The 27387-nt window shown below is 48.5% G+C and overlaps 1 protein-coding gene across 1 annotated transcript; it reads right to left on the bottom strand.

Moving 5' to 3' along the window:
• Positions 1 to 2485: 2485 nt before the first annotated feature.
• On the bottom strand, positions 2486 to 25444 carry LOC145339356 (protein shisa-6-like; the record flags this gene model as incomplete). The annotated part of the gene is made up of 3 exons (XM_080183800.1): positions 25340 to 25444; positions 4052 to 5079; positions 2486 to 2643 (listed from the first exon to the last, which is right to left on the bottom strand). Coding segments are annotated over exons 2-3 (667 nt in total), but the record flags the coding sequence as incomplete, so codon positions are not given.
• Positions 25445 to 27387: the final 1943 nt, after the last annotated feature.

Genomic DNA, 27387 nt, shown 5'->3' with positions numbered 1-27387 from the left:
TGTCCTGGATGGTGTCGAGCTTCTCGAGTGTTGTTGGGAGCCGCACTCATCCAGGCAAGTGGAGAGTATTCCATCACACTCCTGACTTGTGTCCTTGTAGATGGTGGACAGGCTTTGGGGCGAGTCAGGAGGTGAGTTACTCTCTGCAGGATTCCCAGTCTCTGACGTGCTTTTGGATAAATTAAAATCTAACCCCAAGCATCATGGGGAGAGATTATGGACAGACGACCAAAAGCTCAATGAAAAAGCAAGGATTCAGGGAGGGGCTTCAGAAAGGAGGGAGAAAGGCAGAGAGGGCAGGGGGAGAGAGATGCACAGGGCTGGGGGTGGTGGATAGAGAGACAGAGAGTGAAGGGGGAAGAGGGTTGGCAGGGATAAAGAGAGAGAGAAGGTGGGGGAAGAGAGAGCAATGGGGAGATAAAGAGAGAGAGAGAGAGAGAGACGGTGGGGAGACAGAGCGAGAAAGATGGAGAGAAAAACCCAGAGGAGAAAAGAGGGGGAAGAGGTTTAGGGAGAGACAGAGAAAGGGACATCCAGACAGGGAGACAGAGAGAGAGAGACTAAGTGGCAGAGAGAGAGAGTGATGGGTTTTTGGGAGGGAGTTTGTTGAGCTGAGAGCCTGGGGCAGTTGGCTGCCAATGGTGGAGCATTGGAAATGGGGTGATGATGGAGAAGCTGGATTGGGTGTTTGGTGGAGAGAATTGGATCTGTCTCCTGGAGGTGGGGGTGGGAGTGTCAGTATTGAATGGGTGCGGAATGGATTCAGGAAGCCTGCCATATTGCTGGAGCACTTGGCGTTCTCTCAGTCATCTTGTCGCCTCTGTTGCCATGGCAATGGGCACAGTCACTCGAGAGATATCTTCCCTTCAAAAATAAAGCCCAATTTATGCGTTTTTGGGCTTGGCTTTCACTGATCACAAAAAAACATTCCCCTCAATCAGCTGCACATCACCCTTCCCGGCTCAACTCCTCAACTCACCACTGGACAAAGGCTCCAGCCTAGTCACCCAGAGTCACTCAAATGGAACTAAATCAGAATAAAGCTCCCTCTTCACTGTCCCCATCAAACACTCCCAGGACAGGTACAGCACGGGGTTAGATACAGAGTAAAGCTCTCTCTACACTGTCCCCGATCAAACACTCCCAGGACAGGTACAGCACGGGGTTAGATACAGAGTAAAGCTCCCTCTACACTGTCCCCATCAAACACTCCCAGGACAGGTACAGCACGGGGTTAGATACAGAGTAAAGCTCCCTCTACACTGTCCCCATCAAACACTCCCAGGACAGGGACAGCACGGGGTTAGATACAGAGTAAAGCTCCCTCTACACTGTCCCCATCAAACACTCCCAGGACAGGGACAGCACGGGGTTAGATACAGAGACTTCATTTTGAGACTGGAACTGTGCACAGTGATCCCAATGTGCTTTAAAGTTTATTTATTAGTCACAAGTAAGGCTTAATTTAACACTGCAATGAAGTTACCATGAAATTCCCCTAGTCACCATATTCCGGCACCTATTCAGGTCACTGCACCTGACTGAGCACATCTTTCCAACTGTGGAAGGAAACCGAGCACCCAGAGGAAAACCCACGCAGACACGGGAGCATGTGCAGATTCCACACAGGCAGTGACCCAAACCTGGGTCCCTAGTCCCAACCACTGTGCTGCCCCTTAGTATTAGAACTGTTACGTTGCTTCCGCTGTGGTCTAACTGAGGGATACAGAGACTGGAACTGTGCACAGTGCCCCCAGTGTGGGTCTAACCGAGGGATACAGAGACTGGAACTGTGCACAGTGCCCCCAGTGTGGGTCTAATCGAGGGATACGGAGACTGGAACTGTGCACAGTGCTCCCAGTGTGGTCTAATCGAGGGATACGGAGACTGGAACTGTGTACAGTGCTCCCAGTGTGGGTCTAACCGACGGATACGGAGACTGGAACTTGCACAGTGCTCCCAGTGTGGTCTAACCGAGGGATACGGAAACTGGAACTGTGCACGGTGCTCCCAGTGTGGGTCTAACCGAGGGATACGGAGACTGGAACTGTGCACAGTGCTCCCAGTGTGGTCTAACCGAGGGATATGGAGACTGGAACTGTGCACAGTGCTCCCAGTGTGGGTCTAACTGAGGGATACAGAGACTGGAACTGTGCACAGTGCTCCCAGTGTGGTCTAACCGAGGGATACGGAGACTGGAACTGTGCACGGTGCTCCCAGTGTGGTCTAACTGAGGGATACAGAGACTGGAACTGTGCACAGTGCTCCCAGTGTGGGTCTAACCAAGGGATACAGAGACCGGAATTGTGCATGGTGCTCTCAGTGTGGTCTAACTGAGGGATACGGAGATTGGAATTGTATCTCCGAGTGTGGTCGTCAGCCTCCAGAGCCTGTTATTGTTCTCATCCCCTCGAAGCCTTTTTGTTCCCCCCAGACGCTGAGTTTCTTCAGGCTGTGAGCAGTAAACGCTCCCTGCTGCTCTTACCCTGATTGGCTTTGTTCATCTTCACTGGTGTGTACTGGTTTTTGATGACGTGCGGTGCGCTGTCAGTTTGCCCGATGTTGGTCCCCACGTTGGTCTGGTTATTCCTCTCAACATTGTTCACTGACACAGCCTGGTGACGAAGAATGTCTACCAGAGCTCTACACCGAGAGAGAGAGTGGGGGGTGAGAGGGAGAGAGAGAGTGGGGGGGAGAGAGAGAGAGAGAGAGGGGGAGAGAGAGAGACGGGGAGAGAGAGCGGCGGGGGGGAGAGAGAGAGAGAGCGGGGGGAGGTTAGAGAGAGAGAGAGAGCGGGGGGGTGAGAGAGAGAGTGGGGACAGAGAGTGCAGGGGGTGAGAGAGAGAGAGGGGGGAGAGAGTGGGGGGGGAGAGAGACAGATAAAGGTGGGGAGTGGGGGGCAAGGTACAATATTAGTAGAGAAGACCTCATCAGCAGCCAGAGAATTACATTTACACAGGGAGTGTGCTGTGTCTAGACGGAGTGCGGAGGGAGTTGTGTCTGGATGGTGTGCGGAGGGAGTTGTGTCTGGACGGAGTGCGGAGGGAGTTGTGTCTAGACGGAGTGCGCAGGGAGTTGTGTCTGGACGGAGTGCGGAGGGAGTTGTGTCTAGAAGGAGTGCGGAGGGAGTTGTGTCTGGACGGAGTGCGGAGGAGTTGTGTCTGGACGGAGTGCGGAGGAGTTGTGTCTGGACGGAGTGCGGAGGGAGTTGTGTCTGGACGGAGTGCGGAGGGAGTTGTGTCTAGACGGAGTGCGGAGGGAGTTGTGTCTGGACGGAGTGCGGAGGGAGTTGTGTCTGGACGGAGTGCGGAGGGAGTTGTGTCTAGACGGAGTGCGGAGGGAGTTGTGTCTGGACGGAGTGCGGAGGAGTTGTGTCTGGACGGAGTGCGGAGGGAGTTGTGTCTGGACGGAGTGCGGAGGGAGTTGTGTCTAGACGGAGTGCGGAGGGAGTTGTGTCTGGACGGAGTGCGGAGGGAGTTGTGTCTGGACGGAGTGCGGAGGGAGTTGTGTCTGGACGGAGTGCGGAGGGAGTTGTGTCTGGACGGAGTGCGGAGGGAGTTGTGTCTGGACGGAGTGCGGAGGGAGTTGTGTCTGGACGGAGTGCGGAGGGAGTTGTGTCTGGACGGAGTGCGGAGGGAGTTGTGTCTGGATGGAGTGCGGAGGGAGTTGTGTCTGGACGGAGTGCGGAGGGAGTTGTGTCTGGACGGAGTGCGGAGGGAGTTGTGTCTGGACGGAGTGCGGAGGGAGTTGTGTCTGGACGGCGTGCGGAGGGAGTTGTGTCTGGACGGAGTGCGGAGGGAGTTGTGTCTGGATGGAGTGCGGAGGGAGTTGTGTCTGGACGGAGTGCGGAGGGAGTTGTGTCTGGACGGAGTGCGGAGGGAGTTGTGTCTGGACGGAGTGCGGAGGGAGTTGTGTCTGGACGGAGTGCGGAGGGAGTTGTGTCTGGATGGAGTGCGGAGGGAGTTGTGTCTAGACGGAGTGCGGAGGGAGTTGTGTCTAGAAGGAGTGCGGAGCGAGTTGCCGGTAGACAGGATTACTCAGTGTAGCTCACCTGGAGACGTTGAGGTCTCGGGGTTGCTGTGCTGTCTTGCGGAATGCCACCTTGATGGCAATGCCCACGGCCAGGCTGAGGGTTAGCACTCCGCAGATGATGTAGACAGTGCTGTTGGTGCGGTCCTTGGAGGGGTCGTAATGTTCAGTGACAGCGGAGCTGGTGAGTGGTGTGTTAGCCCAGTCGGGACTGTCGTAATTGTTGCAGCGATCCTGGGCCAGTTTATAGGAGCTATACTCACAGCAGAAGCGGTAGTGACAGGTACCACAGCAGTACAAGTAGGTGCCTGAGGTACAGTTGAAGGGCGGGTCATACTGACCCATGACGTCATAGTAACCCCGGCAGTTGTCACCCACGTCAGGGGGCAGCGTTGCCCGCTCACCTTTACGCTCGGCTGGCCGGCTGGCGTTCCGAGCCCCCCTGCTCACCCCGGGAAGGCTGGCGTTCTGGGCAGCGATGGTGTCCAGGGTGACAGAGAGCAGCAACATTGCCAGCGCCTGCGGGGACATCTGCTCACGTGGCAAGACTTGGAGCGGGCACAAATCAGCAGGGAGATGAGCATGCGAGGACAGGATTCGATCGAACCCTGCCCTCACTACCACACACACACACGCACAGAGACACACACTCACACAGATACAGACACACAGGCAATCACACACTTATGCACGCAACTCGCACACGTGCACTCACACACGCAACTTGCACTCAAGCACGTGACTCGCACACGTGCACTCACACACAACTCGCGCACACACACTCACGCACACGACTCACACACTTGCACTCACAAGCGTACACACAAGCACACACACACACAGCTCACACAGGCGCACTCACTCACATGCACACTCACTCACTTACATGCACACTCACACATGCACATGCGTGTAAGCCCCAGGCAAATCGTGTTGGTTCTCTGAAAGGTTCTCCGGGTTTCCAGGGGTCCACAGAGAGCGAAAGTTTCTTCTTGTCAATGAGGCTGAGTAGATTCTTGTTAGGTTTTCCTCTTTTGCAAAGATGTTCTCCTATAAGACAGAAAAAAAGGTGGAGAGTCTGAACTGGGACCCAGCTGTATAAATACTGTGGCTCCCAGAGCAGGTCAGAGGCTGGAAATCCTGTGGAGAGTAACTCACCTCCTGACTCCTCCCAAAGCCTGTCCACCATCTACAAGGACACAAGTCAGGAGTGTGATGGAATACTCTCCACTTGCCTGGATGAGCTTGGCTCCCAACAACATAAGAACAATAAGAACACTCCCTCTCTCTCCCATACTCTCACACCCACGCTCTCACACACACTCTCACACAGCCTCTCTCACACACACATTCTCACGCACATTCACACACACATACATACACTCTCATAAACTCACACACAGCCTTTGTCACACACACATTCTCACATACACTCACTCACATACACTCTCATAAACTCACACACAGTCTCTCTCACACACACTCTCACACACACTCTCATACACTTGCTCTCTCACATACTCCCTCTCTCTCACACACATTCTCATACCCACACTCTCACACACACTCTCACACATTCTCTCTCTCACACACACATTCTCTCTCTCTCACATGCACTGTCTCTTACACAGACACACACATTCTCTCACACTCTCTCTCACACCCACACATTCTCTCACACAAACACATCCTCTCTCTCACAATTTCCCTCACACTCACTCTCCATCAGACATTCTCTCACACAAACACTCTCATACACTCTCTCTCACACACACACACTCTCTCTCACACACACAGTCTCTCTCACACAAACACACATTCTCACACACACACAGTCTCTCTCTCACACACAGACACACACTCTCTCACACACACACACACACACGCAATACAGACACTCTCATATACACACACTCTCATGCACACATTTTCTCTCACACACACACTCTCACACGCACTTGCATTCTCTCATACACTCTCTCACACACACACTCTCTCCCACAGTCTCTCTGTCACACAGATTCTCTCTCTTTCTCACACACACACACTCTCTCTCGCACACACTCGCTCTCTCTCACTTACTCTCACACACACATTCGCTCTCTCACACACACACATACACTTGCTTTCTCACACACACACCTCTCTCACACACACACTCTCACACACACATACACACACTCTCTCACACACACACTCTTTCACACACATTCTCTCTCTCACACACACACACTCTCTCACACACACACAGTGTCTCTCACACACACAGACACACACTCTCTCTCACACACACACAGTCTCTCACACACACAGACACACACTCTCTCTCTCACACACACACTGTCTCTCTCACACAAACACTCTCTCATGCACATACAGACACTCTCATACACACACACACTCTCATGCACACATTTTCTCTCACACTCACACACTCTCTCACACGCACATGCATTCTCTCTCACACAGTCTCACACACACTCTCTCACACACACTTTCTCTCATACACTCTCTCTCACACACATTCTCTCTCACACACACACTCACTCATATTCTCTCTCACACATACTCTCTCACACTCTCACTCACACTCTCACTCACACACTCACTCACACACTCTCACACACACTCTCTCACACACACTCTCACACACACACACACACTCTCTCACACACATTCTCTCTCACACACACTCACGCACGCACACACTTTATCTCACACACTCTCACACAAGTTCTCTCTCACACACACATTCTCTCACACTCACACACAACCTCTCTCACGCACACCCTCTCTCACACACACTCTCTCACATACATACTCATGCACTCCCTATTTCATACACTCACACGCACTCTCTCACATGCACATTCTCACACACACACTCTCTCTTTCTCTCTCGCACACTCTCATACACACTTTCTCTCAGGCACACTTTCTCTCACACACACACACCCTCTCTCACACGCTTTATTTCACACTCCGTCTCTCACACACTCTCACACACTCACTCACACACTCTGATTCTCTCTCACACACACTCTCACTTGCACTCTCTCTCATTCTCTCACACTCTCTCTCTCTATGTCACACACATTCTCACACTCTCACACTGTCTCTCACACTCTCACTCTCCCTCACACACTCTCTCTCACACACATACTCTCACATATGCACTCACTCTCACACTTGCACACACTTTCTCTCACACACTCTCACTAACACACTCTCTCACATTCTCTCTCACACACACTCTCTCACTGATATTCTCTCTCACACACTCTCACTAACACACTCTCTCACACACTCTCTCACATGCACACACTCTCTCACACACATACTTTCTCACACACACTCACATACACACTTTCTCTCACAAACACTTTCTCTCACACACACTCCCTCTCTCACACACTCTCTCTCTCACACGCACACACTCTCTCTCTCACACACATACTTTCTCACACACACACTTTCTCTCACAAACACTTTCACACACACTCCCTCTCTCAGACACACTCCCTCTCTCACACACACTCTCTCATACTCCCTCTCTCACACACTCTCCCTCACACAATCACTCTCACACTCACTTGCACTCTCATTCTCTCACACTCTCTCTCTTATACTCTCTCTCTCACGCACTCTCTCTCTCACTCTCTATCTCACACACATTCTGTTACACTCTCTCTCACACACTGTCTCTCATACACTCTCACACACTCTCTCTCTCCCACACATACTTTCACACACATTCTCTCTCTCTCTCGCACACTCCCTCACACACAACACACACTCTTTCTCACACACAACACACACTCTTTCTCACACACACATTCTCTCACACACACTCTCTCACACTCTTACACTCTCTCTTACACTCTCTCTCACACACACACTCTCACACTCTCTCACACACACTCTCTCACTCACTCTTACACTTTCACACACTCTCTCACGCACTCTCACAGTTTCACTCTCTCTCACACTCACTCTCACACTCTCTTTCACACACACTCTCACACACTCACATCTTACACACACACTCTCTTACACACTCTCTCTCACATACACTATCTCTCACATGCACACTCTCACTTTCACTTTCCCTCTCACGCACACTCTATCTCATGCACACTCTCATACACATACTCTCTCACACACACACTCATTCCAACACACACTCTCTCACACACTCTCACATCTACTCTCTCTCACACTCACCCTCTCACACACTCTCACATCCTCTCTCACACACTCTCACACTCTCTCTCTCTCTCACACACTCTCACACTCTCTCTCTCTCTCACACACTCACAGAGTCATAGAGGTTTACAGCATGGAAACAGGCCCATCAGCCCAAACTATCCATGCTGCCCTTTCTTTTTTAAAACCCCTAAGCTAATCCCAATTGCCCGCATTTGTCCCATATCCCTCTATACCCATCGGACAAATGTAACTGTCTAAATGCTTTTTAAAAGACAAAATTGTACCCGCCTCTACTACTACCTCTGGCAGCTTGTTCCAGACACTCACCACCCTCTGTGTGAAAAAATTGCCCCTCTGGACACTTTTGTATCTCTCCCCTCTCACCTTAAACCTATACCCTCTAGTTTTAGACTCCCCTACCTTTGGGAAAAGATATTGACTATCTAGCTGATCTGTGCCCCTCATTATTTTATAGACCTCTATAAGATCACCCCTCAGCCTCCTACGCTCCAGAGAAAAAAGTCCCAGTCTATCCAGTCTCTCCTTATAACTCAATCCATCAAGTCCCGGTAGCATCCTAGTAAATCTTTTCAGCACTCTTTCTAGTTTAATAATATCCTTTCTATAATAGGGTGACCAGAACTGTACACAGTGTTCCAAGTGTGGCCTTACCAATGTTTTGTACAACTTCAACAAGACATCCCAACTCCTGTATTCAATGTTCTGACCAATGAAACCAAGCATCCGAATGCCTCCTTCACCACTCTGTCCACCTGTGACTCCACTTTCAAGGAGCTATGAACATGTACCCCTAGATCTCTTTGTTCTGTAACTCTCCCCAACACCCTACCATTAACTGACTAAGTCCTGCCCTGGTTCAATCTACCAAAATGCATCACCCCTCATTTATCTAAATTAAACTCCATCTGCCATTCGTCAGCCCACTGGCCCAATTGATCAAGATCCCGTTGCAATTGGAGATAACTTTCTTCACTGTTCACTATGCCACCAATCTTGGTGTCATCTGCAAACTTACTAACCAGGCCTCCTATATTCTCTTCCAAATCATTAATATAAATGACAAATAACAGTGGGCCCAGCACTGATCCCTGAGGCACACCGCTGGTCACAGGTCTCCAGTTTGAAAAACAACCCTCTACAACCACCATTTGGCTTCTGTCAAGAAGCCAATTTTGTACCCATTTAGATACCTCACCCTGGATCCTGTGAGATTTAACCTTATGCAACAACCTACCATGCGGTACCTTGTCAAAGGCCTTGCTAAAGTCCATGTAGACAACATCAACTGCACTGCCCTCATCTACCTTCTTGGTTACCCCTTCAAAAAACTCAATCAAATTTGTGAGACATGATTTTCCACTCACAAAGCCATGCTGATTGTTCCTAATCAGTCCTTGTGTCTCTAAATACCTGTAGATCCTGTCTCTCAAAATACCTTCCAACAATTTATCCACCACAGATGTGAGACTGTGAGGCACAGTCTCTCTTCCTCACACTCTCCCTCTCTCACACACTCTCTGTCACACTTCTCTCACATTCTCTCTCACACACACACACACTCTCACACTCTCTCTCTTTCTTGCACACCCTCTCACATGGATTCTCTCACACACATTCTCTCACACAAACTCTCACATGCAGTCTCTCACACACACACTCTCTCTCACACTGTCTCACTCTCTCTCTTTCACACTCTTGCTCTCTCACTCTCTCTTTCACGCTCTCTCTTTTACACTGCCTTTTGCACAAACTCTTTTGCACACACTCTCACACAAGCACTCTCACGCACTCTCTCTCACGCACTCTCACACACACTCACTCATGCACTCTCACACACACTCACTCTTACACACTCTCACATGCACTCTCTCACACTCTCACACACTCTCTCTTGCACACTATCACACTCTCTGACTCTCTCTCTCACACACACACTCACACACACACACACTCTCACACACACACACTCTCACACACACACACTCTCACACACACACACTCTCACACACAATCTCTCTCACACACAAACTCTCTCTCACACACACACTCTCACACACACTCTCTCATACGTGCTCTCTCACACACATTCATACTCTGTCACACATGCTCTCACTCTCACACTCACACACTCACACACTCACACTCACACAATCTCTCTCTCACATACAGGAGAATTTCACAGTAACTTCATTGCAGTGTTAATGTAAGCCTTATGAATAATAAATAAACCTTATTTTAATTCTCTCTCACACTCACATGCTCTCACACACGCACGCACACACACACACACAGAGTCTCTCTCTCTCACACTCTTAGAGCCATATAGTGCAGAAAAGTCCCTTCAGCCCATCAAGTCTGTACTGACAATTAACTACCATCAGAGTTGCACTAATCCCATTTTCCTGCACCTGTTCCATGTCATTGACTGTTTTAATATTTCAAGTGTTTATCCACATATTTTTTAAAGGTTGTGAGGTTTCCAGCTTCCACTACCTTCCCAGGCAGCACATTCCAGATTCCCATCACCCTCTCAGTGAAAAGGTTTTTCTCAAATCCCCTCGGAATCTCCTGTCCCTCACCCTAAAACTCTGCTCCCTCGTGACCGACCCCTCAACCCAGGGGAACAGCTGCTCCCTGCTCACCCAGTCCATACCCCTCATAATCTTATACACCTCAATCATCTCCCCCCTCAGCCCTCTCTGTCCCAGAGAAAACAATCCCAGCCTCTCTCCCCCCTCTCTGTCCCAGAGAAAACAATCCCAGCCTCTCTCCCCTCTCTCTGTCCCAGAGAAAACAATCCCAGCCTCTCTCCCCTCTCTCTGTCCCAGAGAAAACAATCCCAGCCTCTCTCCCCCCTCTCTGTCCCAGAGAAAACAATCCCAGCCTCTCTCCCCTCTCTCTGTCCCAGAGAAAACAATCCCAGCCTCTCTCCCCACTCTCTGTCCCAGAGAAAACAATCCCAGCCTCTCTCCTCACTCTCTGTCCCAGAGAAAACAACCCCAGCCTCTCTCCCCACTCTCTGTCCCAGAGAAAACAATCCCAGCCTCTCTCCCCACTCTCTGTCCCAGAGAAAACAATCCCAGCCTCTCTCCCCACTCTCTGTCCCAGAGAAAACAATCCCAGCCTCTCTCCCCACTCTCTGTCCCAAAGAAAACAATCCCAGCCTCTCTCCCCCCTCTCTGTCCCAGAGAAAACAATCCCAGCCTCTCTCCCCACTCTCTGTCCCAGAGAAAACAATCCCAGCCTCTCTCCCCACTTTCTGTCCCAGAGAAAACAATCCCAGCCTCTCTCCCCACTCTCTGTCCCAGAGAAAACAATCCCAGCCTCTCTCCTTACAGCTCAGATGCTCCATCCCAGGCTCCATCCTGGTGAATCTCCTCTGTACCCCCTCTAGTACAATCACCTCCTTCCAATAGTGAGAGAGGAGGGGGAGTTGCACTTTCGATTAGGGAAAACATCACAGCCGTACTGAGAGGAGATATTTCTGGGTTTGGCCACTGAGTCTATATGGGTAGAACTGAGAAATAAGGGGGGAATCACTTTGACTGGGTCGTACTATAGGCCCCCATTTGTCAGCGGGAGATTGAGGAGCAAATATGTAAGGAGATTACAGATCGCTCCAAGAAAAATAGGGTGTTAACAGTCAGGGATTTTAACTTCCCCAACACTGACTGGGTCAGCCATAGTATTAGAGGGTTGGATGGAGAGAAATTTGGAGAGAAGGCAAAACTTGACCTTCTCATGGGAAATAAGGAAGGGCAGGTGACAGAAGTATTAGTGAGGGGTCACTTTGGGATCAGTGACCATAATTCTATTGGTTTTAAGATAGCTATGGAGAATGGTAGGTCTGGCTCAAAAGTTACGATTCTAAATTGGGGCATGGCCAATTTTGATGGTATCAGACAGGAACTTTCAAAAGTTAATTGGGGGAGGCTGTGGGAAGGCAAAGGGACGGCTAGTAAGTGGAAGGCTTTCAAAAGTGTGTTAATCAGGGTTCAGGATAAACCCATTCCTCTTAGAGTGAAGGGCAAGGCTGGTAGAAGTAGGGAACCCTGGATGACTCGGGATATTGATGCCCTGGTCAAAAAGAAGAAAGAGAAACATGACATGCACAGGCAACTGGGATCAAGTGAATCCCTTGAAGGGTACGGGGGGGTAGGAGTAGAGTTGAGGGAGAAATCAGGAGGGCAAAAAGGGGACATGAGATTGTTTTGGCAGATAAGGCAAAGGAGAACCCAAAGAGCTTCTACCAATATATAAAGGGCAAAAGAGTAACAAGGGAGAGAGTCGGGCCTCTTAAAGATCAACAAGGTCATCTGTGTGCAGATCCACAAGAGATGGGTGAGTCCTAAATGAATATTTCTCATCAGTATTTACTGTTGAGAAAAGCATGGATGTTAGGGAACTTGGAGAAATAAATAGTGATGTCTTGACGAGTGTACGTAATACAGAGAAGGAGGTGCTGCAAGTCTTAAATATTGGAATAGTTTCGGTTAGAGGGTTATTAGGTTGGTTCCACTGGTCGGCCCAACATCAAGGGCCGAAGGGCCTGGACTGCACTGTAATGTTCTATGTTCTAAAGCGCATCAAGGTAGATAAATCCCCGGGACCTGATGAAGTGTATCTCAGGACACTGTGGGAGGCTAGGGAGGAAATTGCGGGTCCCCTAGCAGAGATATTTGAATCATTGATAGTCACGGGTGAGGTGCCTGAAGATTAGAGGGAGGCAAATGTTGTGCCTTTGTTTAAAAAGGCTGCAGGGAAAAGCCTGGGAACTACAGGCCAGTGAGCCTCACATCTGTGGTGGGTAAATTGTTGGAAGGTATTTTGAGAGACAGGATCTACAGGTATTTAGAGACACAAGGACTGATTAGGGACAGTCAGCATGGTTTTGTGAGTGGAAAATCATGTCTCACAAATTTATTTGAGTTTTTTGAAGGGGTAGCCAAGAAGGTAGATGAGGGCAGTGCAGTTAATGTTGTCTACATGGACTTTAGCAAGGCCCTTGACAAGGTACCACATGGTAGGTTGTTGCATAAGGTTAAATCTCACAGGATCCAGGGTGAGGTATCTAAATGGATTCAAAATTGGCTTCTTGACAGAAGCCAGAGGGTGGTTGTAAAGAATTGTTTTTCAAACTGGTGGCCTGTGACCAGCAGTGTGCCACAGGGATCAGTACTGGGCCCACTGTTATTTGTCATTTGTATTAATGATTTGGAAGAGAATATAGGGGGCATGGTTAGTAAGTTTGCAGATGACACCAAGATTGGTGGCACAGTGAACAGTGAAGAAAGTTATCTCCAATTGCAACGGGATCTTGATCAACTGGGCCAGTGGGCTGACGAATGGCAGACGGAGTTTGACTTAGACAAATGTGAGATGATGCATTTTGGTCGACTGAACCAGGGCAGGACTTACTCAATTAATGGTAGGGCGTTGGGGAGAGTTACAGAACAAAGAGATCTCGGGGTACAGGTTCATAGCTCCTTGAAAGTGGAGTCAAGGTGGACAGAGTGGTGAAGAAGGCATTCAGCATGCTTGGTTTCATCGGTCAGAACATTGAATACAGGAGTTGGGACGACTCGTTGAAGTTGTACAAGACATTGGTAAGGCCACACTTGGAATACTGTGTACAGTTCTGGTCACCCTATTATAGGAAGGATATTATTAAACTAGAAAGAGTGCAGAAAAGATTTACTAGGATGCTACTGGGACTTGATGGATTGAGTTATAAGGAGAGGCTGGATAGACTGGGACTTTTTTCTCTGGAGCGTAGGAGGCTGAGGGGTGATCTTATAGAGGTCTATAAAATAATGAGGGGCACAGATCAGCTAGATAGTCAATATCTTTTCCCAAAGGTAGGGGAGTCTAAAACTAGAGGGTACAGGTTTAAGGTGAGAGGGGAGAGATACAAAAGTGTCCAGAGGGACAATTTTTTCACACAGAGGGTGCTGAGTGTCTGGAACAAGTGGGTACAATTTTGTCTTTTAAGAAGCATTTAGACAGTTACATGGGTAAGATGGGTATAGAGGGATATGGGACAAATGTGGGCAATTGGGATTAGCTTAGAGGTTTAAAAAAAGGGGCGGCATGGACAGGTAGGGCCGAAGATCCTATTTCCGTGTGGTAAACCTCTATGATTCTATCACTCTATGAGTGAGGTGAGTGGAACTGCACACAGTATTCCAGCTGTGGCCTCACCAACGCTCTGTACAGCTCCAACATTACCTCCTTGCTCTTATACTCTATACCATGACAGATAAAAGTAAGTGCCCCATTTGTCTTCTTAACTATCCTATTCACCTGCTCTGTCACCTTCAGGGATCTGTCAATAATTACCCCAAGATCTCTCTGAGCTTCCCAGTGTCCTGCCGTCCATTAAATAATCCCTCGTCTTGTTACTGCTTCCAGAGCGGGTCACCTCACACTGATCAGGGTTAAATACTGTCTGCCACTGCTCTATCCAGCTGACCAACCCATCTATATCTTCCTGTAGCCCACAACCATCTTCTTCACTATTAACCTCCCTACCAATCTGCAAACTTGCTTAACATTCCCCCCACGTTATCATCAATATCATTTATGTATAGAACAAACAATAAGGGTCTCAGTACTGATCCATCAGGTACACCACTGAATACCGGCCTCCAGTCACTCCAACAGCCTTCTGTCGCTACAGAATTATAGAACCCTACAATGCAGAAAGAGGCTATTTGGCCCATTGAGTCCACAAGCTCACCTAGCCTCTATCCTCGTAACCCCATACATTTACCCTAGCTCGTGCCCCTGACACTAAGGGGCAATTTGACATGGCCAATCCATCTAACCTGCACATCTTTCAGACTATGGCAGGAAACTGGAGCACCCAGAGGAAACCCACGCAGACACAGGGGGAATGTGCAGACAATGACCCAAGCCGGGAATCGAACCTAGGTCCCGGCACTGTTAGACAGCAGTGCTAACTACTGTGCTCCCGTACCTTGTGTCCTGTTACTAAGCCAGTTTTGACCCACCTTGCCAAGTTTCCCTGAATTCCATGTGCTTGAAGCTTCTCAATCAGGCTCCCATGTGGGACTTTGTCAAAGGCTTTACTAAAATCCATACAAGCTACACCAGCTGAATTCCCCCTCATCCATACACTCAATTACATTTTCAAAAAATTCTATCAAATTTGTTTGGCATGACCTCCATCTGACAAAGCCATGCTGACTATCCCTAATTAAACTCACGGTTTTCCAAGTGGAGATTCATTCTCTCCTTCAGAAGTTTCTCCAATAGTTCCCCTATCACTGACATGAGACTCACCAGTCTGTAATTTCCTGGTTCCTTTCTATCACCTTTTTTGAAAAGAAGAACCACATTAGGCATTCTCCAGTCCTCTGGCACTTCCCCGTGGGCAGAAAGGAATTAAAAATTTGTGTCAGAGCTCTTGCAATTTCCTGCCTTGCCTCCCAAAGTAGCCTGGGACACAATTCATCCGGGCCTGGGGATTTGTCTGTTTTTAAGCCAGTCAGAGCCTCCGATACCTCGCCGTTTCCTGTGTCAAACTGCTCAAGTGTTCACAGTCCCTTTTGCTGAATTCCATACCTATGTTCTCCTTTTCCAGAGTGAAGACCAATGAGAAGTATTCATTTAACACCCTTCAATGTCCTGACACTTCATCCACAGATTGTCTCCTTGGTACTTAATGGGCCCTACTCTTTCTCGAGTTAACCTCCTTCTTTTAACGTATTTATCAAATATCTTAGGCTTTTCCCTAATATTGTTCAGATTGAATTCATCGGTCAGAACATTGAACACAGGAGTTGGGATGTCTTGAAGTTGTACAAGACATTGGTAAGGCCACACTTGGAATACTGTGTACAATTCTGGTCACCCTATTGTAGAAAGGATATTATTAAACTAGAAAGAGTGCAGAAAAGATTGACTAGGATGCTACCGGGACTTGATGGTTTGAATTATAAAGAAAGGCTGGATAGACTGGGACTTTTTTCTCTGGAGCTTAGGAGGCTGAGGGGTGATCTTATAGAGGTCTATAAAATAATGAGGGACACAGATCAGCTAGATAGTCAATATCTTTTCCCAAAAGTATTGGAGTCTAAAACTAGAGGGCATAGGTTTTAAGGTGAGAGGAGAGAGATACAAAAGTGTCCAGAGGGCCAATTTTTTCACACAGAGGGTGGTGAGTGTCTGGAACAAGCTGCCAGAGGCAATAGTAGAGGCGGGTACAATTTTATCTTTTAAAAAGCATTTAGACAGTTACATGGGTACGATGGGAATAGAAGGGTATGGGCCAAATGCAGGCAATTGGGATTAGCTTAGGGGTTTTAAAAAAAAGGGCGCACAGACAAGTTGGGCCAAAGGGCCTGTTTCCACACTGTAAACCTCTATGATTCTATCACTCTGAAATCCTTTCTCATGTCCCTTTTTAGACCTTCTAACTGCTTTTTCAAGTTCCCTCTTGCACTTCCTATACTCCTCTCGGGCCACAGCTTAATTGCTCCCTTTGAACTTGCTAAGAGCCTTTCTCTTCTTCCCCATGTTGTCCTGAACTGTCCTAGGCAGCCAGGATTCCCTGAACTTATTGCTGCTACATTTCTCCCTGAAGGGTACATGTTAGGCCTGTACTCTCCCCAGCTCCTTTTTGAATGCTTCCCCCCACCCCTACTACTCTACTATAGACTTTCCCACAAGGAACTGTTCCCAGTTAACTTTGGTCAGATCCTGTCTTCTTAAGAGAAAATCTGCCTTCCCTCAGATCTAAAGGTATCATCTTTCTCCTTGTCCATAATAAATTTGAACCATACCGTGTTGTGGTCGCTATTGCTCAAATGCTCCCACACTGAACACTTGTCTGGCTTTGTTCCCCAGAACCAGATCCAGTTCTGCTCTGTCTCTTTTTGCGCTTTCCACATATTGATACCAAAAAACTCCCCTGAATACATTTCAAAAAATCAGCCCCTTCTAAACCCTTTATACTGTGACTGTCCCAACTTGTGTTGGGGAAGTTGAAATCTCCTAGTGTATTTACCCAATTCACCGAATACCCCAAGTCTAATTACCTAAGAATTACCCTCTTACACAACTCAGTGAACTGTCTTTATATCTGCTCCTCTATTTCCTGCTGACTCTTTGGGGGCTTATAATACACTCCCAGTAATGTGGCTGCCTTTTTTATATTCCTAAATTCTACCCACAAAACCTTGTTTGAAGACCCTTCCAAGATATCGTCTCTCCTTATTGCAATAATTAACTCCTTAATTAATAGTGCTGAACCACCTCCCCTTTTACACCCTGCTCTGTCTTATTTAAAGATCCTGTACCCTGGAAAGTTGAGTTGCCAGTCCTGCCCTGTCTCTAAGATGGTAACAATATCACACTTCCATGTGTCAGTTCATGCCCTTAACTCATCAGTCTTACACTGCTAGCATTAAAGTAAAGACCATCCAGCCCTGCCTTACTCTCTTGACACTCAACATAGCTGCACTCACTCCGACTTGCTTCCTTTACTACAGGAGGATGTGTCTCTATTTTATCAACACTCTATGTCTCCCACCTGCCCACACCCCCCTGCCCCCCCCACCCCCATAAGAAGTCTCACACGTTAGAGTCCAACCAACTTATTTGATAATAAACTCACAAGCTTTCGGGGTTTGTCCCTTCATCAGGTGAATGGGGAGTACTGGCCTCAGACGGAGCATTGTGAGACTTCTTACTGTGTTTACCCCAGTCCAATGCCGGCATCTCCATATCATCTCCTCCCCCTGCCAGACGAGTTTAAACTCCTGCCAACAGCACTAGCAAACGTACCCGCTCTGGATCAAATGTGGATCGTCCTACTTGTACAGGTCCCACCTTCCTCAGAAACGGTCCCAGTGATCCAGGAATTTAAAACCCTCCCTCTCGCAGCAACTCTTGAGCTACACATTTGTCTGTCCTATCCTCTGATGTCTGTGCTCGCTGCCATGTGGCATGGGAGTAATCCAGAGATTACAACTCCAGAGGTCCTATTTTTTAATCTTCTGTCTAGCTCCCTGAATTCTGATGCCTCACTTTGCCTGTATTGTTGGTACTAACATGTACCACGAACCTCACTCATCACCCTCCCATTTCAGGATGCCCTGCAGACGTTCAGTGACATCCCTGATCTTAAGACCAGGAGGTATCATCATCCCATCCTGATGCCACACCTTTGGCCACAGGAACGCCTGTCTGCTACCCTGACTAAAGAACCTTCTCTTGCTCTTCCTTTCTTCTTCCTTCCCCCCCCCACCCCACTCCCCATGCTCCCCCACAGAGTCAAACGGCTTGTGGTGCCAGAACCTTGGCTCTGACTGCACTCCCCTGAGATACTGGCGCCCTCATCAGCTTCCAAAATGAAACGAAGGAGATAGTCATCGACTTCAGGAAGTGTCGTGGAGGATGTGTCCCTGTCTACATCAATGGGGATGAAATAGAAATGGTTGAGAGCTTGAAATTTCTCGTCACCAACAACCTGTCCTGGTTCCCCCCAATGTCGACACTATTGTTAAGAAAGCCACCAACGCCTCTACTTTCTCAGGAGGCTAAGGAAATTTGGTATGTCAGTTATGACTCTCACCAACTTTTACAGATGCACCATAGAAAGCATTCCTTCTGGTTGTATCACAACTTGGTATGGTTCCTGCTCTGCCCAAGATCACAAGGAACTACAAAGGGTTATGAACAAAGCCCAGTCTATCATTCAAACCAGCCTCCCATCCATTGACTCTGTCTATATTTCCCGCTGCCTCGGGGAAAGCAGCCAGCATAATTAAGGACCACACACACCCCGGACATTCTCTCTTCCACCTTCTTTGGCTGGGGAAAAGATACAAAAGTCTGAGGTCACGTACCGACCAACTCAAGAACAGCTTCTTCCCTGCTGCTGTCAGATTTTTAAATGGACCTACCATATATTAAGTTGATCTTTCTCTACACCCTATCTGTGACTGTACCACTATATTCTGCACTCTCTTCTTTCCTTCTCCCCTATGTAATCTACAAAAGGTATGCTTTATATAGTATGCAAGAAATACTGCTTTTCACTGTATCCCAGTACATGGACAGGAATAAATTAAATCAGAATGGAATACCAGTTGGTGAGCACTACCTGCCTGTTCTTCCTGGACTGGCTGCTGGTCACCCATTCCCTTCTTTCCTCTGGTCCCTTGAGTTGTCGTGTGAACACCTCTCTAAATGTGCTATCTATGCCACAGTGCCTCCAGCCACTGCTCCAGCTCTGAAACCTGAAGCCCCAGTTTCTGCAGTTGGGAACACTTCCTGCACATGTGGTCATCTCGGACACTGGCAGCGTCCAGGACTCCCCACATAAGACAAGCCACACAGATCCCAATCAGCTGTCCTCAGCTGACATCTCTTAAATTTACAATTAATGCCTTAGACTATTGTGAATATAACACACTCTCTCTCTCACACACAGTCTCACACACACCCTCTATCTCACACACAAACACTCACACACACTGTCCCACACACACACACTCTCTTTCACATACACTCTCTCTCTCACACACACTCTCTCATACACATATTCTCTCATACATACTCTCTCACACACATTCTCACACACACCCTCTGTCTCACACACAAACATTCACACACACTCTCCCACCTCTCTCACACACATGCTCTCTCACACACTCTCACACAGACATGCTCTCACAAACACACACACACACACTCTCACACACTTGTTCTCCCACACACACTCACACATTCCCTCTCTCTCACACACACTCTCACAGAGATACTCTCTCCCACACACACACACAGACATATACACTGTCTCACACACTCTCTCACACACACTTTCTCTCACTCTCCCTCTCTCACACACTTTCACACACACATACACTCATACGTTCTCACACTCTTTCTCACACACACACTCTTTCTCACACACACACTCTCACATACACACACACTCTCTCACACACAATCTGTCACACACACTCTCTCACATTCTTTCTCTCTCACACACTCACACAGACATGCTCTCACAAACACTCACACACACACACTTTTTCTCCCACACACACTCCCTCTCTCTCACACACACTCTCACAGAGATACTCTCCCACACACACACACAGACATATACACTGTCTCACACACATTCTCTCTCACACACACACACTTTCTCTCACTCTCCCTCTCTCACACACTCTCACACACACATACACTCACATACATTCTCACACTCTTTCTCACACACACACTCTTTCTCACACACACACTCTCACATACACACACACTCTCACGCAAACTCTCTCACACACAATCCGTCACACACACTCTCTCACATTCTTTCTCTCTCACACACTCTCACACAGACATGCTCTCACAAACACTCACACACACACACACTCTCACACACTTTTTCTCCCACACACATTCACACACTCCCTCTCTCTCACACACCCTCTCACAGAGATACTCTCTCCCACACACACACACAGACATATACACTGTCTCACACACACTCTCTCTCACACACACACTTTCTCCCACTCTTCCTCTCTCACACACACATACACTCACATACATTCTCACACTCTTTCTCACACACACACTCTTTCTCACACACACACTCTTTCTCACACACACACTCTTTCTTACACACACACTCTCACATACACACACTCTCTCTCTCGCACAAACTCTCTCACACACCATCCGTCACACAGACTCTCTCACATTCTTTCCCTCACACACACTTTCTCTCTCATACAAACACTCTCTCTCACTCATACACACATTCACACACACACTCTCTCTCACACAGTCTCTCACGGACACTCTCTCTCACAAATACTCTCTCACACACACTCTCTCACACACACACTCTCTCAGTGGTGGGCGGCACGGTAGCACAGTGGTTAGCACTGCTGCTTCACAGCTCCAGGGACCTGGGTTCGATTCCCAGCTCGGGTCACTGTCTGTATGGAGTCTGCACATTCTCCATGTCTGAGTGGGTTTCCTCCAGGTGCTCCGGTTTCCTCCCACGGTCCAAAGATGTGCGGGTTAGGTTGACTGGCCATGCTAAAATTGCCCCTTAGTGTACTAAGATGCTTAGGTTAGAGGGATTAATGGGTAAAATATGTAGGGATATGGTGGTAGGGCCTGGGTGGGATTGTGGTCGGTTCAGACTAGATGGGCTGAAGGGCCTCTTTCTACACTGTAAGGTTCTATGATTCTATGATGCACTCTCTCTCACACACACTTACACTCTCTCCCGCAAACAACACTCTCTCTCTCACACACACACAGATGCTCTCTAGCACACGCTCTCGAACATGCACACACATACACGTTCTCTCACACACACATACATTCTGTCATACACACACTCTTTCTCACACAATCTCTCACACACACTCTCTCATACATTCTTTCACACTCTCTCTCTCACACACCACACTCGCACTGTCTCTCACACTCTCTCTTTCACACTCTCTGTCACACTCTCTCACACTCTCTCACAAGTCTCTCTCTCTCACACACTCCCTCTCTCACACACACTCTCTCTCACACACACTCTCTCTCTTTCACACACACACAGTTTGAGTGCAGCAACAGATAAGCCCATGAACATGCACACACACCACTCGCTTTCTCTAACATGACATCCGCTGCTGCCTCTCCTCCCCCAGTTTCCAAGGCAACACCATCAAAGTCTGAACCTCGGTTTCTCTCCCAACTCCCACTGATTCGCACATATAGATCTGAGTGGGGCACTAAATATATTCCAACAGAGCAGGGGACCCCGGGGCTTGGGGTGGGAAGGGTGGGGGAATATTTCTGCCCACCTTGTGGGTGTAGTGCCCTGAATTCTGGCCACTCCATTGATGCCAAAGCCTTCAACCCATCTCTACCATCTCCAACATGCTCCTGCATTATTGTCAAGCATATATCCCCTCCTCCGCCTCCTCTGCTCTCTTCCACACTTTCACACTCCTTCTCTCCATCCCCTCCTCTGCCCCCTGCCTTTATCATTTCTGTCCTTTCCCCTCAATCTGTTTCTATTTCTTCCCCCCCCAACTCTCATTTCATGCCCCCCCCCCAATTCTCTCTACTACCACCCCCTCCCAATTTGGTCACCATCTCGCTCTTCCATCCCCTCTATTTCCTCCATTTTTCTCTTTTTTGTTCCCTCTCTCTCTTGCTCTGTATTACTCACCCCCCCCCCCCCACCTACCACTTGCTCTCTCTCCCCACCCCACAATCTCCCATCCATCTCACTCTCCTTTCCCCACTTTCTCCTTCCCTCTATCCAGCTTTCTCTTTCACCTCCATTTCTCTGCCTATCTCCCTCTATCTCTGACATTCTCTCCCCTCCCTCTTCGATCCCTCTTCTACACCTTCCCTCAATCTCTCATTCCCTCCCCCCACGTTCTCCTCTCTCCTTCCCCTCATCCCGGTCCCTCACTTTCTCTCTCTTCCTTTCCATTCACCACCTCTTTCTCTCTCGCTCTCTCACCCTGCATCCCTCTCATCCCCCCCTCCTCCTTGCCACTCCCTCTCTCGCTCCCACTCTTGCTTTCTTTCTCCATCTCTCGCTCCCTCTCTCACTCCTCTCTCATTCCCTCTCTTGTTCCCACTCTTGCTCCCTCTCTTGCTCCCTCTCGCTTCCTCTCTCCCTCTCACCTCCCCTCGTTCCCTCTCTCACTCTCCCCTCACCCTCCCTCTTTCTTTCTTCCTCTCTCTCTCTCGTATTCTCTCTTCCCCCTTCCCTCTGGCTTCTTCCATTCTCTTCCTCTCTTTCAATCTCCTCTCTCTCCTCCTTACGACTCACTCTTTGCATTCTTTCTGCTCTCCCTCTCTCGTTCCTTCTCTCCTCCCACTCTCCCTCTCTACCCTTCCCTGTCGTGGTGAGCCTGTGGAGTTCGCTAACACAGGAAGTAGTTGAGGCCAAAACATTGCATGTTTTCAAGAAGGAATTAGATTTCGCTCTTGGGGCAAAGGGGATCGAGGGATATGGATGGGGAGGGGGAGATCAGGATATTGAATTTGATGATCAGCCATGATCAAAATGAATGGCTGAGCAGGCTCGAAGGGCTGAATGGCCTCCTTCTGCTCCCATTTTCTGTGTTTCTATGTTTCCGCCTCTTGCCCGCCCTCTATCTTTCTCCCCTTTCTCTCTCTCTTTCCTTCTAATTGTCCCTCTCCCCTCTCTCTTCTCCCTCTTTCCCTCCCTCTCTCACTCTCTTTCTCACTCTCTCCCCACCCTCTCTCTCTTTCACACTCTCCTTCCTACTCGCTCCTCTCACTCTCCCTCTCTGTCTTTCTCTTACCTCTCTCCCGCTCTCTCCCTCCTCCCCTCTTTCCACCTCTCCCCTCCCTCTCTCCCTCTTTCTCCTCCTCTCTCCTTCCCTCTTTCTCACTCACACTGTCCCTCTCTTTTCTCTCTTCCCCTGTTTCTCTCTCCCACACTTTGTCTCTCTCCTCTCTCCCTCTACCTTCTCTCACTTTCTTTCTCTCTCTCCCCTTCTCTCATTTTCCATCTCTCTCCCTCTCTTCCCCTCCCCCTCTCTCTCCCCCATCTCATTCTACCCCTCGCACCTCCAACTCACTCTGCCACTGTCTCCCCTCTCTCTGTCTTTCTCTCTCTCCCCACTTTCCCCCTCTCTCTGCCTGTCTCTTAATCTCTCTTCCACCTTTCTCTTTCTCTCCCTCTCCCCCCCCCCTTCCCCTCTCTCTCTCTCTCTCTCTCCCCCCCTCTCCCTCCCTCTCCCCCTCTCACTCTCTCTCACTCTCTCTCCCCTCTCCCTCCCCTCTCTCTCTCTTTCCTCCCTTTCTCCCTCACACTCTCTCTCCCTCCCTCTCCCCTCTCTCATTCTCTCTCTCCGTCTCTCCCCTCTCTCCTGCCCTCTCTCCTCCCTATCACCAGGGTCACTGTGAATGGAACTGTTAGTTTAGCCACTGAGGGTTATCCAATGCTGGTTGCTGGTGATGGGGGTAAGGAAAGGAAACTCTGAGGATCTGGGGGAACCAGGAGGTGCCCAGCTCTGGGGCATCAGCCCCGTGGACCCTCCAACACATGGCATCACACAGACTGGCATGATCTTCCCCCAGCTCTGCCCCCTCAATCACAGGGCGACGGGATGAAAACCTTCATTAAAGCTCAATGTCTCACCACCAGCCCCTGATCCTGTCATCCCAATCGGAGGAGGACAATATGGGACAAGTGGAGAGTGATGGAGGGGGAGAGAGAGAGAGAGAGAGAAAGAGAGAGAGACAGACAGACAGACAGAGAGAGAGAGGCAGGCAGAGAGAGAGCGAGAGAGAGAGAGACAGCGAGAGAGAGAGGCAGAGAGAGAGAGAGAGGCAGGCAGCGAGAGAGAGATACAGAGAGGGAGATACAGAGAGAGAGAGATATTCGCACACAGAGATAGAGGCACAGAGAGAAAGGCAGAAAAAAAGAGAGGCAGTGAGAGAGAGGGACAGAGAAAGAAAAACGGAGAGAAGGACAGAGAGAGAGGGGGATGGAGAGAGAGATAGTGGTAGAACGCATGAGAGGGTGACAGAGAGGCTGACAGAGATGGAGATAGATAGAGGGGCAGAGTGAGACAAAGAGAGGCAGAAAGCAAGAGAGGCAGATAGGCAGAAAGAGAGCAGCAGAGAGAGAGAGAGATGGAAAGATGCAGAAACAGAGATGGAAATCAAGATATTAAGAGAGGGAGATACAGAGAGAGAGAAAGATGGAGAGAGAGACCGAGGGATGAAGAGAGAGAGAGAGAGACGAAGAGAGGGATGGAAAGTATGAGAGAGATAGAGAGGGAGAGCAAGCGACACGGTGACAGAGAGGGAGAGTAAGCGAAAGGATGACAGACAGAGTGAGATAGCCAGAGAGAGAAAGACAGAGAAATATGGAGAGCCAGGCAGAGAGAGTGACAGATAAACAGTCATTTAGGAGAGATAGAGGGAGAAAAACAGAGCGAGAGAGAGAGAGAGCCTGTACACAAAATCTCCGGAAGGGAGAATGCAAAACAGACTCGACAATGATTTAAAGGGGAGAACACATCTTCGAAAGTCTCACCTCAAAATGTGTAAAAAATATGAAGATTGGATTGGAGAATTGATTCCTTCCTTTCCAGGCAGAATGTGGGTTTGGATTCGGGGAATGATGGAGAAATCGACCGTGTCTTTGTTAACATGTATATATTAACAGGTTTGATCACAGTACAGTTTATATTCATCTCTCTCTCTCTGAATTAGACATATTAGGTACAACCTTCTTTCAGTCCATTGGCCACCACCAGGGACCTGTCTTTCAACTCATTGGTTTCGATCCGCCAATAGGCATCGGGGAACAGGGCGGCAGGCAGATCCAGAGCAAACGGTGTTCCTCTCTCATCCTCAGAGAGGAGACAGTTCTCCCCTCAAAATGAGAGGGCGGGATGATTGGGTGGGTGGGCTTTGAAGGGGACATGACAGATTCAGAAGCTATGGTGACAGAGAAAAAGAGGGAGAGATACAGAGAGAGAGAGCGAGAGAGGGTGAGAGGGAAACAGAGAGAGAGAGGGACAGAGGGAGACAGAGACAGGGTCAGAGGGAGACAGAGAGAGAGACAGAAGGAGACAGGGAGAGAGAAAGAGAGAGATAGAGAGACAGGGGGAGAGAGGGAAACAGAGACGGAGGGAGAGAGAGAGACAGAGAGACAGGGAGAGAATGAGAGACTGAGAGAATGAGAGACTGAGAGAGAATGGGAAAGGGAGAGATGTGTACAGCGAGGGAGAGAGAGGGAGAGAGGGAAAAGAGACAGAGAGAGAGAGAAAACGGGAGAGAGAGAGAGAAATACAGAGAGAGGGAGAGATACAGTGAGGGGGGGAGAGATACAGAGAAACAGGAGAGAGACATAGAGAGGGAGAAATAGAAAGAGTGACAGAGGGAGAGGGAGCGACAAGAGAGTCTGTGTGGGTATGAGTGTGTTTTTTTTTGTGTAGACCTCACACTCCCTCAGCCTGGATTATGGAGCTCAAATCCTAGAGTATATACATCTACCCCCGACAGTGCAGCACTCCCTCAGTACTGGCACCGGGAGGAGTGTCGGTCTGGATTATGGAGCTCAAATCCTAGAGTATATACATCTACCCCCGACAGTGCAGCACTCCCTCAGTACTGGCACTGGAGGGGGAGTATCAGCCTGGATTTTGGAGCTCAAATCCTAGACTATATACATCTACCCCTGACAGTGCAGCACTCCCTCAGTACTGGTACCGGGGGGATGGATGAGTGTGGGTCTGGAGCAATTAATGATCTCTTGGTAAATGACCCTTTCATGAAGAGTGATCATAACATGATAGAATTGTACATTCAGTTTGAGGGTGGGAACCCTGGGTCTGAACCTAGTATTTTAAACTTAAATAACAGCATTTACAAGGTATGAACACAGAGTTGGCTAAAGGGGAAATGATAAAATAGGTTCAGTAAAATGGCAGGGAAACATTCAATGAAATATTTCAGAACACTCAACAATTATGTCTTGCATGCTTAAAGAAAGACCCAATGAGAAGGATGAACTATCTGTGACTAATTCAGGAAGTTAGGAATATTATCAAATTGAATGGAAAGATACACAATACTGCAAAGACCAGTGGTCAACCAAAAAATGAAGAAGATTCTAGAAACCAGCAAAGGATGAGTAGAAGGAAATGATGAAGTGATGGAATGATTGTAAATTAACTGAAGGTAGACTGTCAGAGCTTTGACAAGTGTGTAAAAAGGAGGAGAGTAGCTAAAGTCCAAATTCTTCCCTTCAAGTGCAAGGTTTGGGCATTATTAATGGGAAGTAAGGAACTGGCAGAGAGTTTGAATGAGTATTTTGTCTTTGTCTTTACAGAAGAAGACATAAAAAGCGTTGCAAAGATAGTTGGAAATGAAGAATCAAATGGGAAGGGGAATTTAAAACTATAACAATCATTGGAGGAGAAGTACTGGGAGACTAATGGGTTCTAAAAGCTGTCAAGGCATATAAATTAAGGGGTAAAATCCTTAAAGGGGTGCAGGAGCAGAGGCTTCTGGGTGTATGTGTGAATTGAAGGTTGCAGCATCAGCTGGAGACAGCAGTCAATAAAGCAGAGAGTA

Source organism: Carcharhinus amblyrhynchos, unplaced genomic scaffold (assembly GCF_965287045.1).
Source record: "Carcharhinus amblyrhynchos unplaced genomic scaffold, sCarAmb.v2.hapA scaffold_425, whole genome shotgun sequence".
Lineage (NCBI taxonomy): Eukaryota > Metazoa > Chordata > Chondrichthyes > Carcharhiniformes > Carcharhinidae > Carcharhinus > Carcharhinus amblyrhynchos.
This window is presented reverse-complemented; position numbering and strand designations above follow the sequence as displayed.